The sequence below is a fragment of the Leptopilina heterotoma genome, unplaced genomic scaffold (assembly GCF_015476425.1).
Source record: "Leptopilina heterotoma isolate Lh14 unplaced genomic scaffold, ASM1547642v1 Lhet_166, whole genome shotgun sequence".
Lineage (NCBI taxonomy): Eukaryota > Metazoa > Arthropoda > Insecta > Hymenoptera > Figitidae > Leptopilina > Leptopilina heterotoma.
Window position 1 is genome coordinate 1,571,033 of NW_025110882.1, and position 16,464 is coordinate 1,587,496.

The following is a 16,464-nucleotide window of genomic DNA, read 5'->3' on the forward strand; positions in this document are numbered from 1 at the left end:
ATTAAAGAAAAAATTTAATATCTTGTAAATATTTTTTTAATTTTTGAAAAATTTAAACTTTTTATTAATACAATGTTATTAAAAAACAGTCAAATGTAATAATATTCAAATTAAATAAACTTTATTTAAAGGAAAATTAAACTTTTAGTCAACTGTCATAGTATTGAAACACATGACTACTAAATAAACAATTAAAAAACAATTAATGCAATTAATAAATTTATAACATTTATTTTGTTAATTAATAAAAATTAATCTTCTTTATCAACTGAGCCTCCTGACAAGTTTCTTTTATTCATAACAGATGGCAGCACAATATTTAATTTTCTAATAATTGTTGATTTTAAAATTGAATTTGAAATGAAGTTTAAAAAAGTAATTTTTAAATAAATAAATTTATTTTAATTAATAACAAACCTTTTTATTATCTTGCTTCAACATTGCAAAAACTTTTTTCCTGCATTAGCATGTCATACATATGTACCATATATACGAACGTATACTTACTATAGGTAAAATATTTATTAAATCAAAACTAAAAAGTACTTTCGTTGCTATAATACGATTGTCACGATTTTTTGTGTGCTTAAATAAGCAAATAAATATTTGCGCAGTTTTCGTAATATTTTGTTTTTAACTTTGGACTGAACAAATAGTGTTTTGAGAGTACAAAGTTGTGCTGTTTAAAGATTCTCTGAGGGTCAGAATCAGAAGAATTGTTGCACCTTCTGACTCACCTGGTCGACTACTATAGCGTTACATTATTACATGGAGGCTGTGGATAGAAAGCCTGCGCCTTTTAGTTTAGTGTGATCGTCGCTTGTGATAATCGATCTTCGTGTCGGATGTGTCTTGGATCCAGGTCATTTGACCCGATGGATCGTTATAAACATCATGGATCATTATAAACAGGTGCAAACTAACTAAACTTCAAAAATCCAACTAATCCATAACGCAAATAATGCTTGCATTGATAAATGCATATTAACATTTGAAACAATAAGTTTTTTTAACACTTCAAAACAAACAGTTCATTTGACACAGTAACACATTTTAAATGAAAAATACAATCTGCTGTTTCTGCATTATACAATTTTTAATAACGAAAGAAACTGTATATGTAAATAAATGTGTGCTTTAACACCACGTGTGCAATATAGCAATATATCTGCATTGTATAAATAACGAGGCAAATTAAAAAAATAAATAAATAAATTCACTTATGAAGACACTTATGTGCACTTTATTCAAAATTTATACGATGGGACTGAAGATCGTTTCTTTTTATGTTCATTATATTTACCTGAATTTTTTGTACACACTAGTTTAATCACAGCTTGAATGCACCAGTGAACCCACATAATGAAAGGACATTATGACGTAAACGTAAAACACAAGTTTTAGTAACAGTAGTTAGGTATTCTCTTATATGGTCTTAACACTCAATACTTTTAAAACCTACATTTTTTCACTGCAGTCTGCAATAAGTGCATTTTATTCCAACTGAAATTAAAAGTTATTAAAAGTTATTTTCAAGTTGTTCATTGTCTCTGCAAACATTATATTTAATCAAGAGCAAATAAAAACGATAATATTGTTTTGGTTCTATATGCAACTATAGATTTAATAATTTATTCTCATGATATTAACATAGTGAAGGCAAAGTGAGAACATGAGTTATGTTTAATAATTCTATTCATTCTTGAGATATTGTGATTATGTTAATCAGACTTTAATAAAAGGCACTTTAGAAGTTAATTAAATTATAAAATAATAATGTTAATGATATCCTTTTTCTGTCATCAGACGTTTGTTTAGTTGTAAGAATATTGGACTTGAAAAGAGTGAAGAAAAATAAGAATTGCGAAAAATAAGAAACTGATATTCACATAAACAATGGGACAAGCATGGTGTAAAGCAAAAGCTGCGCAAGATTCCAAATCACCTTTCGACCGGGTGTTGGTTCGATGTGCTCACCGGGTAAGTAATTATAATTTTATTAAAAAATGCTTTTCATATTTTAACATATTTCTTCAAAGTCTCTTGATCTGCATCAAGTAACATAATACCGATCACATAAAAATAATATAAATTATTTCATATTATTTATTTGTATATGAAGTGCATTTATTAATAATTTTAATCATATTTAAATTTAAACATAAAATTTTTCCTCCCAAGATTTTAATCTTTATTCACATTATGAGTTGGAATAAAAAGAGGATGCATTTTCAAAAATTTTGTGCACATAGTGTAAGTTTTAATTACATAATATGAAAAAGAGAATTATCCTCTAAGCAGTCAATCACTATATTGTTTTTCTTACAACTGTAATACTTTGCGAGACGATTTCGTAACATTTTTCATGACGCGAATATAGTAAGTGCAAAACATGACAGGAAATACACACGTCAACATTTTGCAAATCAGTTGCAAAAAATAAAAATATATTCATTATAGATTGTCGATGATCCCTATTTAGAATCTTGAACCATTTTTCAAATATATATATTTTTCGGGTTTAAAAATTGTTACCTCAATTTCTTTCGAAATAATGGGGGCAGAGACAACCTTTGTTATCTTAATTATTCGTCCTAAATAAAGCGGATTCTTTCGGTGCCAAAAGAGGCTTAGTCCAAAAAACTTTTTCCATACTGTTTTGCACTTTATTTTACTGAGATAAAGGGGTGATATTTTAAAAGACCAGCAATTACATATTACAATGATAGTATTTTTACAATATAGTATTTTTTATACTATATTTATTCAGGCATATATACAACGAAAGTATATTCATACATGCAAACACATATTAAAGTGACCTTATTGAAATATTAGCGCAACTTTGCTAATTTTCAAATGTATATATTATACAACTTTTTATGTACACTTTTTTAAGCACTCACAAATCTTAGGAAATGAAATTTATTCACCAACTCTTCAAGTTGTGCTTTTTATACTCAAGTGTTTTCCTCACTTGCGAACTTACAGAAAATAATAAAAACTTTTTTATCCTTAATAATAAAACTGAATTTCATACTCTATAGGTATTGACAGAAAATAATTGTCAGTTATATAAACAAGATAAATTTTCATTTGTTGAAACTTGATTAGTTTCTCTCTTAAAATCTGCTGTATACATCATATATTATGCCTCAACATATAATCCTTAATTTTTGAATCCCGGGAGCACGGGCTGATATATTCTCTAATTTAACCGACAAATAACTTCTGAGGCTCTTGTAGAGCAACATGTCAACGAAGTAGAATTTCGAGTTGAATTTGCAATGTAAACCACCTCGAATTACACTTGTGCTTAATTTAGTTTTAACCTAGTTAAAATTTGACAAGCTATTTATACTCGGACATTATAATATTTTCAAAATACTGTGAACTGCATGATTAATGACTGATTGCTAACTAAATTGATTGAATTTTTCTCTACAATGACTATCAAAATAAAATTATATGAATAGCATTATTCTATTCTATTAGTAAATATGCAGATACACTTTTTTATATACGTATATTTAAACTTAAAGCATAAAGCAAAAAGTGTACATAATTTATCGTTATATATATTTTCTCAGCTTATATAGGTTTGACATTAAAGAAAAACAAAATAATATAATCGAATATAAGAAAGACTTTATTCGCACGACTAACTTGACATCCGATTTATTCTTTGATTTATTCTTTTCAGATATATCCAGGCCTGAAGGAAGAGTGTTCAGTATTGGGTGGTGCTACCCAAAGGGTCACAAGGTATATATTCGATACATATTCGTATTTTTCTCACATTCAGATATTAAATTTAGTCAATTATCTCACACGTAACATTTTTTTGTTTACACATATATGTACAGAAATTTGTGTAGCCAAATAGCAGTCATTGCAATACAACTATATATATTTAAAAAAAAGAGTTTCGTAACATAAAAACATATTTAATAAACGGGGTCAAGAATAATAATGAATATAACAATAGAAATATACCTCTTATTTGTGCTCCTAATTATTACTTGACAATTATATAGCTGAGCATTTATCACTTTATTCAAATTGTTTCTAATTGTTAAATTTTAAACTTTAAATATTTCAATAAATGAATTTTTTTTATTCCAAGATGCTATTTTAAAAATATTATTTTTATTAGTTTTCTTTTTCGTTTAGTTTTATGCGTGAAATCTGTGGGAGATAAATTAAACCGACAATAAGTTGCAAAGCGGCAACAGACTCGACCTTAAATGGACACATTCTCATGACCGCGATCCGTGACTTGATCTGCGTCACGCAAATCATGTAATTCCTATTCTTTTTTTTTTGTTAAATTTCTATAAAAAGAATAACTTTTTTTCAATTTTTTTCACATATGTAATAGCAATGTTTTAATTATATTTCGGATTTATTTTACCTATTGATTTATATAGTTTTGTTTTGCAACATATATATATTGCTCAGTGATGTAACTATATAGAAACTAATAACTAAATTATGCTTCTCAACGCTTGAATTCAGAAAATTCAGATAAAAACATAAACTATTTATTTAATTATATTTTAATTGTTTATCCCGATTTATTTTTACTCCCTTGCCATGGAGGCGAAAGGGTCTATATAATATTAGTCACAACTCACATTTTAATAAAATAAAAGAAGGATGATTCTTAGTATTTTGAATAATAATTTCATGATTCTTGATACTTTTTAAATTGGGATTTAATTTATTCAATGTATTAAAAACATTGCATTTGGTTTACTTGCAGTTCAGAAATAGGTTATGCAAGAGGGTGCAGTATAGATTCAACGGATAAACCGTTTCACCCAAGCGAGTGGGTGGATGTTAATCTTGAAGTATCCAACGCTATTCTCTACCCCTGTAAGTTACAATGAACATAAAGCTTCTCGCACTTGCAAGCTTGACAATATTTCAATTCAAATGCTTTTACTTTCTCATTGCTTGACGATAGATCCAAAATTGACGAAAAATGTAACACCGATTCCTCCACCAAGGAAAAGGAAAAAAATTACAAGCCGACCCCTGCCTCCTAAACCAGATGACGTTATTGAGAATCATAATCATTGTCCGTTAAAATCTCTCTCGAAAAATGCAGAACCTTTATACTCTTCAGTGAAAACGTCAAACTTGACAAGTTCCTGTTTATATCCCGAACACTCGGAAATCGATATAAAGTCCTTTCAAAATTCTGATAAGGTTAGTGAAAAATACAATCTACTTTTAGGATATTTTCGCTTTATTTTATTTAAACAAATATTGCCTCTAATTGATAAGTTTTACTTATCATCTTGAGCATTATAGAAGAAAAATATTTTTTTAATAATATAGTGTAAACAGTATTGATAGGAAAGTTGGAAATTTTGAATTTTTAAGTAGTTTCATAGGAGAAAAGTTAAGAAATCTTCTTGTTTGAAAAGCAGGTGAATGGGACAAAGGAGATAATTCCAATTCCAAGCGACGTAGTGTCAGAAGAAAGAAGCTTTATCGATAATCAAAATGTCAGAAGGAGAAGCAAACTTGAGATGGAGGAGGAGGAGGAATATGAGAGACGATTCTCAAGTAGTCAATCGATTCAGAACTTTTCAACTATAAATCATTTCAACAAGGATGTAGTACATAATCTGGACGTATACAAAAGATCAAAGAATGAGAGTACAATCAGTTTACCGAATTATAACCAACTCCAAGTCGCCGGGGACAGAAATGATAAAAACTCGGAAAATGAGAAAGTTAAAGTATCATCTGAAAGACTTTTGAGAAAAGCGATTGCAGGCTCATTACCACTTGAAACATTCACTTCTACTCCCCACTCTAAGGTTCTATTTCTCTTTTTTTATTTTAAACATTTTTTTTTAGTGAGTCAGAGTTTGGAAAAACTCTAAAAATTTTTATGTTAATAATTGTAGGTTTCTAACGAAAGATTTGAAGACATTGTGTGGCAAGCAGACTTTCAAGATATCCAAGTGAATAAACTTGAAAACAACCAAGATAAATCAATGGTATTTTTTATTATCGTGAAAGTTTCTATTTTTACCAACTAAACTATTAATTTGGAAAAAATATGTTTTTCAGAATAGAACTCAGTCTGAAGACAGGGACTTTGATGAAAATAATGAACAAGTAGTAGACACGAATATTTCTTCTAATTCTGATAGCTTAGATTTCTCAGATACTTTGAAAGATTCTTTGATATCTCAAGATATAAAAGCCTCAACTCCGATTAAAACCGTGGATGATGCGAAGATGTGTTTGTCAAAAGAATTGAAAAGGTGAGTTTCTATAAATAGATGTTTGATATACCTAAAATTATTAAGTGGAACAATATTAAATTAAGCACAAAAATTTAACTTTAAATACCTGATGTAATACTGTAGTTCCAGTTTGCTCGATTCAACGGCAGGTAGTCACGAAGAGAAAAACGAGAAAATGGGAGATGACACGAGAAACTGTTTCTCCTCTGACACATCTAATTTGTTCAGTCAAGTTTTTTACGAGGTCAAAGCAATTTTACCAGGTGATAACATAAAATGTGTATGAATATTTTCCAGCTTCCTACTTCTTTTAATAACATGCAGGTGTATTCGTGAAAACAACTTGTACCTAACTATAAAATGTTTATTTTACAGATAAATGTTCTCAAGAAAAAGAATCGAATTCTGACATTGAAAGTTGTGAGAAGAAAGAGTCACGGATTCACAGAACCATTTCCCAGGAATCCTTGCCCAGAGAAATGCTGGAAGCTGTGGACAGTGATTTAGACAAAGCAGATGACGATCAAGAAGATGACTTTGAAAAAAAATTAGCCAAGGATGTTCAAAACCGAATAACAAAAAATGTTGTTGGTACTAAAGAAAGTGACCGGGAAATTTTAAGTACACCTCCATCAACTCCAGAGCCAAAAATTAAGGCTGACGTTCTTGAGAATGATCATTCTACTTTATTAAAAGTTCTCCAGGAAGAAGCTGCTTCTAGTCCACCTAGTCTTTTAGAACTTGAAATTGCTCTTTCAGATATGCTGGAAAAAGAAGAAGATCACGACGATTCTCTAGAAATAAGGGAAGATGATTCAACATACATGGAGACGAAACCGATTGAAAACTTAATAGAACCTTGCATTGTTCCTCTAGAGAAAGAGAGAACATTTACAGATAAAAAAAGTGACATTGCTATCCAAGAAGATGAGAAAAAATGTCAAAACCCAGAATCAAATAATAGTGCTAAAGATAAAGTCAAAATTGTTGCAGTGGAGTTAAAAAATACCGACAACGGCAGACCGTTTGAAAAAAAGAAGCAAGTTCTACACGACTTGTCAGAAAACAGTGGCAACAGTTACAATATTTTGAGTTATTCCAAAGAGTTTCAAACCGAAAAGATTCGTGGGGAGGAAGCACCTGAGAAACCGAGTAGAATGCATCGCATCAACTTTGCGAATTTCGTTGAGAATGTTGATAATGTGCCTACACCTCCTCGAAGAAGACATCGAAGTGGATCTAGCATTCTTAAGGAAAATGTTTGTCGAGCAAAAAATAACAGGTACAGTCAGAACGAAGAATCTTATGTAAATGACCGACTTATATAACATCTTAATCATTCAATTCTGCATATTATGCTTTTTCAAGTTTCACCTTTTCAATTACAAATGTGTGTAAACATTTTTTAAAAGTCAAAATCTTTTTTGTTTTCTAATTTATAAGGAATATTTAAAGCTATATATTTCATTGAAAAAGTCTTCTTTATTAAAGAAGTATATAATAATCAAGATTTATAATGTTTACAGTAAACACCTTTTTTTATAAAAAAAGGACCCATACGTATGTAGTAAAGGTTGTTTTGTGTATTTTAAAGTTTATCGAACGTTTTAAAAGATTATTGAAAATTTTTTCAGTCGGTGTTTCAGTCACTGATGTCAAATTAATATCTGAATTCCAATAGTTTGAATAAGTAAATTTTTACTTGTTTTTAACTGATTCGACATTAGTGACTTGTTTACAGATTTCGAGAGAATATAATAAAGTGTAATATACAACTGATGAAATTGTTATTTAATTAATATTCAACGCGCGATGAAAGAAATAATTAAATTTTTTTTCATAACGCGGTGCAAAAAGGGGCACTTTTTTGCACCTTGTTATGAAAAATATCGTTCGTAACTAGTGCGAGCAGTTGCCAATGTTTGAACGAGCGAAGCGAAGCTTCGCCTACAGTTTGTTCCAAAAAAAGTGCTCATTCAAAAATTGACAACTGCTCGCACTCGTTACGAAATATACTATTTTGCAAATAAAAGTGTTCGTTTAAATTATATTAATTTCAACTATTATTTCGGAAAACATGTTACTAAAAAATAACTAAAATATCTTAATAAGAAATTAAAAGTAAATTGTGACTAATTTATGAATTTGGATGTTGGATCAAAGCTGATACTTGGCTTACATGTCGGGCAATAAAATTAATCTCTCCTCTCGAGTCAAAAAAAGAAAAAAAAGGAGAAGGAGAAGGAGAAAAAAGCTCCAACTTCGGAGTTGAGGCAGAAAGGGACTGTAATGGCGCAGTGGCGGAGGCTAAGCAACAACAATAATAATAACAGCAAGCAGCAAATGACGCCAGACACGAGTGTCTCGTTTAAATATCACAGTTAATCTCAAAACCCTATTTAAGAGCCAACTCAGCCGCAAGAAAATCCGAAACTTAGCTACAAGCATCGGTAGGGATTAACTAGTGACGAAAAACTAATTAGGTATTTGGCCAAATAATTATCTGCATTGAGCTTAAGTAGATACGGTCCTATCTAAATTGTTACTTGTCTCTATAAATTCGAAAACTAAATGCCCTACCCTCTTTGAGCTTTCTAAAATATTATCCAACTTTGCACACCCAGAGAAAAATTTTCTTTAAATCGAATAATTTGATTTAAATAAAAATTCTTCTCAAAGCCTACTAAATTATTTGTTTTAATTAAAGATTTATATAATTTACCTCAATGTATATAATTATAAATAAAACAGGGGATTTTTAAGATTTATTTATTAAAAATAATAATTTCGGAGGGTGCTTATAATTGAATTCAATGCCTATGTAAGCAGACATTTGTTGTTGTTGTTGTTCAATTTATTTTGCTATTTACAGGTATCATAAAGAAAATGTAACAGTTTCTTCTCAGTGCAAGCGTTCTGCTAAACGTACCAAAACGTATAAGATAATTCTTAAATTCGAGGGTGCAATTTGGCTCTTATGGCTGGCAAGGGTTCTGATAAGGCTGTTTATTAAGGTCGTTTCGCATTTAATAAGCTGAAACAAGCACTTTTTCGTCCTCTTTTACATCATCCCGCACGTAAAAAGAGAGATGGATTTTCGTCAATTATATTCATTATGTGTCGAATTTAATTTAAATTTACATGAAAAATTAATAATTAATACACAATCAGATATAGTATTCAAGTTTTCGAGTGATTTTCTAAAGTTATTTTACATTGATTATAGAAATAAATTCTTTTATCAAACAAGATGAAAAGCTATAGCTTTTTGTATTATTAATGTGATGTGAATGTTTCGGTCCACAGTTGTGATTGGGGAGAGGGATTTTTTCTTTTCATGTTTTATATTTTGAAATTTTGTAATTTTCATTTCTTTCCTTTTTTTTAAAGTTTTGAAAAAGCTAGGCTTTACTTGGAAAATACCTTGTTTTTTATAGTAATCGAATTGCTCGTGATATAATTTATTTTAGATTTTCAAATATACGATTTGGCAAGAGTCTGGAAATGGAATAAAGAGACTATTTGATAATATTCAAAAGGAGAATGTATGGGATATTAGCTGAAATTTATTGAACATTTTAACAGAACCTCTTAGGGCAATCTGCCGTTAAGTAGCGCTGCCTAGCAAATCAATAAAGTAGGCATAATTTCACTAGCTCCCGCATGTGAAAATGCAATATATGTACATGCACGGTCGGCCTGAGTTAACAGGGTTGAACGTATTATTTGTAAATGAAGTTACGAGGATGTATTTTAACAGCTTACCAACTCGCATAACGACAATGGCTTTTGCACAGACTTTGTCGAATTATAAACACTTCTCACATGTTGCATCTTACTCTTCTTTAAACTCGTCGTGCTTTTAAATACTTTTATCTTGTTCAAAATCTTTTTCAAAATTCAATTCATTTTTAAAGAGCAAACTATTGCAAAATGAAGAAATTTTGAAATAATGGTCGAGCTTGAAACTATCGCATAAACCTGATCGTTCCGGAACGATATTTTTTCTGGCCATGTTCCACAGAAGAGAGTGGAAGAGAGTGGAAGAGAGTCTCACGTGATAGTTGGCTCAGAAATGTTAAGAGGAACGAAAGTCGAAAAGCACTGAAAGTTGGTAGGTAAGCAGGCCTTACGAGGCCCATTACATCAGGCGGACAATGAAACTTTACCTTATGCTACATTCGTGTTAATATGCCAGGCCTAAAGACCAATTCACGAAACCTCGGTTTGGCTTCATAATATGAGAAAGGGCTGAAAAGCACGACAGAAGAAACTGCTATCCACTGCTATCGCAGTTACCGTTTGGCAGGAGTGCCAACGACGTGTATGACACTCACGCTCACTGTCGAGTTTTAATGCCTGTCGCGTAAACGACACGTTTTGCAATTCCCCCTCCAAGCGTTGCTCTTATTATATTTCTCTTCATTAATGTCCTATCTCCTAACCACCGCAACCCTTTTCAACCTTTTCAGCCTTTTCAAGATTCTCGTCTTTGCCTCCGTAACTCTCATTGCAAACTGCATTTGCATAATTTGCAATTTCAAGAAATCGCATCATGATTGATGACATGCGTGCAAATTAAACGACATCATTTTTATATGGCAATTCAACTATATATATATGTATATAAATATGCGAGTTCCTTTTCTATAAATTAATATTATACAATTTCAAGAAATGCCGAGAGATCAATTCTTTTTGTGATTTCGAGAGCAGAAAAGCCTCGAGCATGCCATTTTTGATAAGGCAAAGGGCACTCCTATAAATTGCAGAAAACGTTGAGAAGAAGAGAAAGTAGAATGAAAAGAGGAGGATTTAGTTCTAAGAGTCATGTGATAAGAATGAGCAGAGAAAAAAGCTTTATACCTAAAAAGTCCTTTGTACTAAACTTGCTAACTATTTTCAGTATATACCCAAAGTAAATACCTTAAATTTCATTTCTTTTTATTGAGCCCATCATCAGAAATGAAGTTGCGTAAAACGAGATATTTTAAATTTCAAGATTCTAAACTGACAGTGCAGTGAAATCTTTTAACGACTGAAGAAAAGGGAATTGTTCTGTTGGCTCAACAATTGAGGTTGTTGTCACAGGAAACACCTTAAGTGGTTTTGTTACCACAATTTAAATGCACAGGTAACATTTAAACAAAAAATGAAAATTGTTAACAATTTCTCTGTTTTCGTGTATTTTAATGAACTTTTTGCGTTTATTCCTATTTTGAAAGTTTGCAAATTGCAAATTTTTAATTGTTGGTGAGAAGAGCTCTTTTCGTGTATACAAATCTGCAAAGAAAAATGAGAGCCTCTGAGGGGTAGCAAGAAGAGAGAGAAAGAGAGAGAGAGAGAATGAAAGGAGGTAGGATAGAGTGAGAAAGTTTGGGATGAGTAGATTTTCAAGAGCATGCGCGAAAGAATGAAGAGAAAGAGTGAATGAAATGCAGAGTGTTCGAGTGAGAAAAAGATAGAAGAGTGGTCGAGGTGGAAATCGGTCCAAGGGTTGAAGCGAGGGTGACACCCTGCCTGCAGTCTGACGGTTGAATCCTCCGTGCGCGTTTCCATGAGTACTGAAAGCTCGATCGTTTCTTCCTAAGGGCACTGCACCCGCTACTTCATTGCTACTCGAGTCGGTCAGAGAGTTTAACACGCTCAAAATTCTATCTTCTCTTTCACAATGAGACTTTGTATCTTCATTCATTCTAAGCGTACCAAAGCAATTTACAAATCTCCGATCATTAAATCCCCGAATTCTGCCAGTGGGCTTTTTCATATTAATTGTCAATTTAGAAGAATACTAAAAATTTACAAAAAAATCCATCTATTATCAAAAATAGTATCTTGAATCCTACAAAAGTGCATTTTTACCAACTAATCGAATTTTCTCGAGTCTAATTTAAAAATTGTATTTAAAAATAATTTTTTTTAGTCCTAACTTCACTGGTTTTTGTTATAAACTTGAAAATAAACTAAAAATAAACTAACTTTTGTTTATTATAGTAAAGAAATCATTTCCAAGAAACAAACTAAAATAAATTCAGTAATCAGTACCAATTTAATTATTCGTGTTTGTTTTCACAATGTAAATTGGATCAGTAAGAATAAGAAATCGGGCTGTGATGGAAACTGGAATTGAACAGCAAGTGATTGAAAATGTCAGAAAGAGAAGAAAATTGTACAAAAGCCAAGATAGAAAGTGCAGATCAATCGGTGAGAATATTTATTATCATTTATATCAATAGTAATCCAATTTATTTATTTTTGCAATATGTAATTTAAATTTAAGACAATAATTTAAATATACAAAGGGAATGGCCAATGTAAAGATTGCGGCATGAAATGCGTATCATCCAGTAATTAATGACTATTCTTCTATTTTGTGTTTTTGTAAAGCAATTAAAATAAGCAAGAGAGGGCGTGAGAGTAAAAAAGAATAAGTCTACGTTGATTGTAGAAACAGCAGGAGTTTGTTTTGTTAAATCTTGTTAAAATGTAGGGTAAAAAGGGAAGGTGAATAGATTTCTAATATTAATGATCCTTCTGTTTAGAAGAACTGTAAATAATTTGCAAGTGAAAACATTCATATCTGATAGATTGATATAACAAATTTGGAATTTTAATTTTTTAAGAAATTGGAAAGAAAAACGATTTAAACTTGTAAATGGAATCTTTTAAACTATTTATATAAATACAGTCTATAAAATACGTTGAATAAAAAAAAGTTAATGTTATTTTTATCTGACATAATATTTATTTTTTTAGTTTTATACTTAATATTCAATACGCTTCGCAGTTCTCTGCAATAATTTGCTTTTGCATAAATGTAGAACTAAAGTAAACAGGAAAAGAGAAAGTTGTTTAACCAAACAATTTAATACATTTCCATGAAGTAGAGGAAGGGAAAGTTTGCAGATTAATTTTAAGAAATTCATATTATATTTGTTTATATAGGTCTACTGGAAATTTATGCACTATACCATCAAGTTTTGAAACTTGATTTAATTTTTTAATTCAAACTTTAAAAATGAGAAATGATAGTTGCTGCATATGAAAAGTTTTCCCGAATTGTATATACAATATTGCCGTTCGTGTTCGCAGACAAACTGAGTTAGACCCCGAGCGTATACATATGAGCGCATATACGTTAAAAGAGGGAAAATATGTAGAATGGAAAAGTGTATACCTATTATGTTCCGCACAGTAGTATGATTCAGGGTTGGAATTAAAATGTAATTCTCCTCACCTCGTACCGGGTGTCCGAAAATGAATGGACCTGCTGAATAATCGGTTTAATATGCGGATGCGCGAATGAGAATCATATGTCATGAGGAAGCGGCACAGTTTGAGAATATCTTGGAAAATTCAAGTTGTGCGATACGAAGTTGGCACTTGCTTTTCTTCGTCTCGGGGAAATTAATTGTAATGGGTTTATGAAGGGTGCAACGCAATTAGGGGTTAAAAGTGGTGCATAATTCACAACAACTTTCGAACACCCTGTATGCATGTATACATACGCACATGGAAGGGCTGCTCCAAAGATACGCTGGCTGGTGTGCGGCTCTGCGCGGCATATTTGCATATTTTAATCTTCTGGCAAAAAGTCGCTCGACGCTAGTTTTCCCATTAGCTACCACTTGCTTCGCACACGTAAACACTTGGCAGTCGAATGAGACTTTTTAAGCTTCATGCAGCAAAAGTTGAGTAACACCGATTCTACATTTTTCTTGCAGAGTCCTCGAAACAGATACAATTAAACTGCATTCGACCGCAAAATTTTTGGCCAGATACTTTTGTGGTAATTCAATCCGTTCCGGTTGTATTATTCCACCAAAAATGATTAATAATTCACTGTGACACATATCGGTGCAAGTTATTGGGACTGCAATTCTTCTTAGAGAGAAAGAGAGCAGGGCAAGCGGTGAGCGTTTTCAATATAAGAGGTAAAGTTTAATTGAATTATTCAATCGGGTCAGAACCAACATTTTACTGTTAAGTTTTAACCCTCGGGGATGTGGGGGTGGAGAGGCTGAAAATCCTGTCACCCTCGAATTTCACTCGTGTTGCAGTCTCGAGGGTAGTCGAATCAACGGGCGAACAGAACGCTCTCTGGTCATTCGTATTTTCTGTCTCGCTCGCTCATTTCCCGGTTGGCTGCCACTACCGGGTTTCCACCCCTTCACTCATTAAATCATTTGTTCTCCTCAACCAACTTCCCTTCCCCCTCCAATGTTACGATCAGCGGAACCGCTCGCTGCAACCACTACAGCCCAAAATATCTCGCGAATTTCGCGCCAGATCAGTACCGGAAGTCCGCTTCTGTCCCCCTCTTCACACCTCCTTTTTAGCTGCACAAATTTTTCAGATTTCACTTTTTTACTTCCCAACCGACAATTTTCGTCAATTTTCGTCAATTTTCTCACTCTCTAGAAGCAAGCTGTCATAGTGATTATGATCATTGTATATTCTTTCGTATAACTGATGAAACGTACAAATTGTCAAATATTTGCATAAAACAGTTGATTATGGTTTAGATATTTTCTAATAATGTAGACTTGAGAAGCATTCAGCACAGGAAATCTATTAAGATAATGGGAGATTTGGCAATCGCAAAATCGAGGGGAGACGGGTCAAAGTCGTAAATAGTAGATGATCCCCTTCGACGTTAGTGCGACTGTAGAAGCACAGTGCTAGATAATGAAAGGAATATATCATGCTGCTGCTAGTTTATACATGTCTGATGTAACGGAGAATGTAATTTGACAATTTTCGAGGCTTGTTACAATAATTATTATAAAACAGCTTTGACATCGCGGAGGGTTTGAAGAAAAACGGAAGTCAAATAATGCGAAGTAAGACACAGAAAAAAAATGTAAAAGTGAGACGGTGTAACATTAGGGAAATTGAAATGGCTTTCTTTATCTGCGAGCTTGAGACTTTTCTCCAACTGGGCACCAAGCTTCCGCTGAGGATTTCCACACGTAAATCTTCCCCCATCTATATATTTTAACAAGAGTCTTAAATAAAAAATACCTTCTTCTGATTAATATTGCATTCTGTCGAATAATAATTATTGGCAATGACATTGTCAGACGTATATCACATTATGAGTGTCAATAATAAACCAATAAGGTTATTCAACTTAATTAAAATGCCACTGGTAAGTAAAGCTAATTTTCATAAAATTAAAACCAAAAGAAATGTTAAATGTTAATTTCAAAACTTAATCTTTAAATTGGAAGCAATTCAATAATTTTTTTGAAACTAATTTTTTTGCGTGTCTAAAAAGTATTGATGTAAAAATTCTTGAAGAAATCTCTGCGGAAATGAAAAAGATTTTCGTTGTCAGCTAAAGTGGAGTTCTCGTGCAAAACTGTCTCAGCGAATGGAAAGGCGATAAAAATGGGATTGCCGAGAAATCTTCACAAGGAATTCCTCTTGTATGTGAAAAACCGTCATCTTATTGTAAGCATTTTCACAAATGGAAAGTTGACAAAAAAAGTCGCTTTACCCATGTATTCATTATCACAACCTTCAATGATTGCAGTGACAAATCGTCTCCCAGTTTGCGAAAGTGAAATTTATCATCAATTATCATTTATCATACAGTCAAAGTATAAATACATAAAGCGAAAAACACATGTTTATAGGAGGATCATTGTACAGTTAACATTCGAGTGTTTAATTAAAGACAAAGACGGTCTGTACTCTAATAACTTATTCAGAGACACATTGAGTCGCCAAAGGCTGAAACAAGAGATGAGGAAACGTTTCAGAGGGAAAATGTAGGAAGTGAGAAAGTGAGAATTTCCCTTAGGGCATTGGACCTTTCTAACCTATGAAGAGGTATATGTCACTTTATGGTTTCCTAAAGCCTTTGATGTTTCTTCAAAGTTTCATTAAGTCTTAAATCTCTCTAGATTAGCTCATCTCTTTTTTAAAAACAATTTTTCTTTTGCCCTGATTAAACTCTTAATTCAAGTTTTGTGCCAAATAAGAAAGCAACTCGTTTATTTATAATATGCCATACTACTTTTACAATTCCCATCGAATCTTTTGTCATAAAAATACACTTCCAGAAAGTCATAATAAATATTGCTCAATAAAAGATAGCCTTATTGTTTCTTCTTTCAACTTTATTCTTCCTTGCTAAAACATTTTTCTTTATAGTCAAGATAAATGGAGTAGGAAAATGGTAAAAATG

At 31.8% G+C, this 16,464-nt stretch overlaps 2 protein-coding genes across 3 annotated transcripts in view; one reads left to right on the forward strand and one right to left on the reverse strand.

Moving 5' to 3' along the window:
• LOC122499232 (phytanoyl-CoA dioxygenase domain-containing protein 1 homolog) overlaps positions 1-16,464 on the reverse strand; it is a 55,678-nt gene that overhangs the window by 17,936 nt on the left and 21,278 nt on the right. The window lies entirely within an intron of this gene.
• On the forward strand, positions 445-8,229 carry LOC122499230 (myb-like protein X). Of its 2 annotated transcripts, none has more exons than XM_043607429.1 (10): positions 445-912; positions 1,807-1,980; positions 3,704-3,765; positions 4,766-4,878; positions 4,970-5,214; positions 5,436-5,834; positions 5,925-6,017; positions 6,091-6,287; positions 6,393-6,532; positions 6,645-8,229. In XM_043607429.1, exons 2-10 carry the CDS (start codon positions 1,897-1,899, stop codon positions 7,595-7,597), a joined length of 2,286 nt encoding a protein of 761 aa, XP_043463364.1. In that variant the 5' UTR covers positions 445-912; positions 1,807-1,896; the 3' UTR covers positions 7,598-8,229. The 2 variants fall into 2 exon arrangements, with proteins under 2 accessions (XP_043463364.1, XP_043463365.1); XM_043607430.1 differs by having other exon boundaries at positions 5,439-5,834.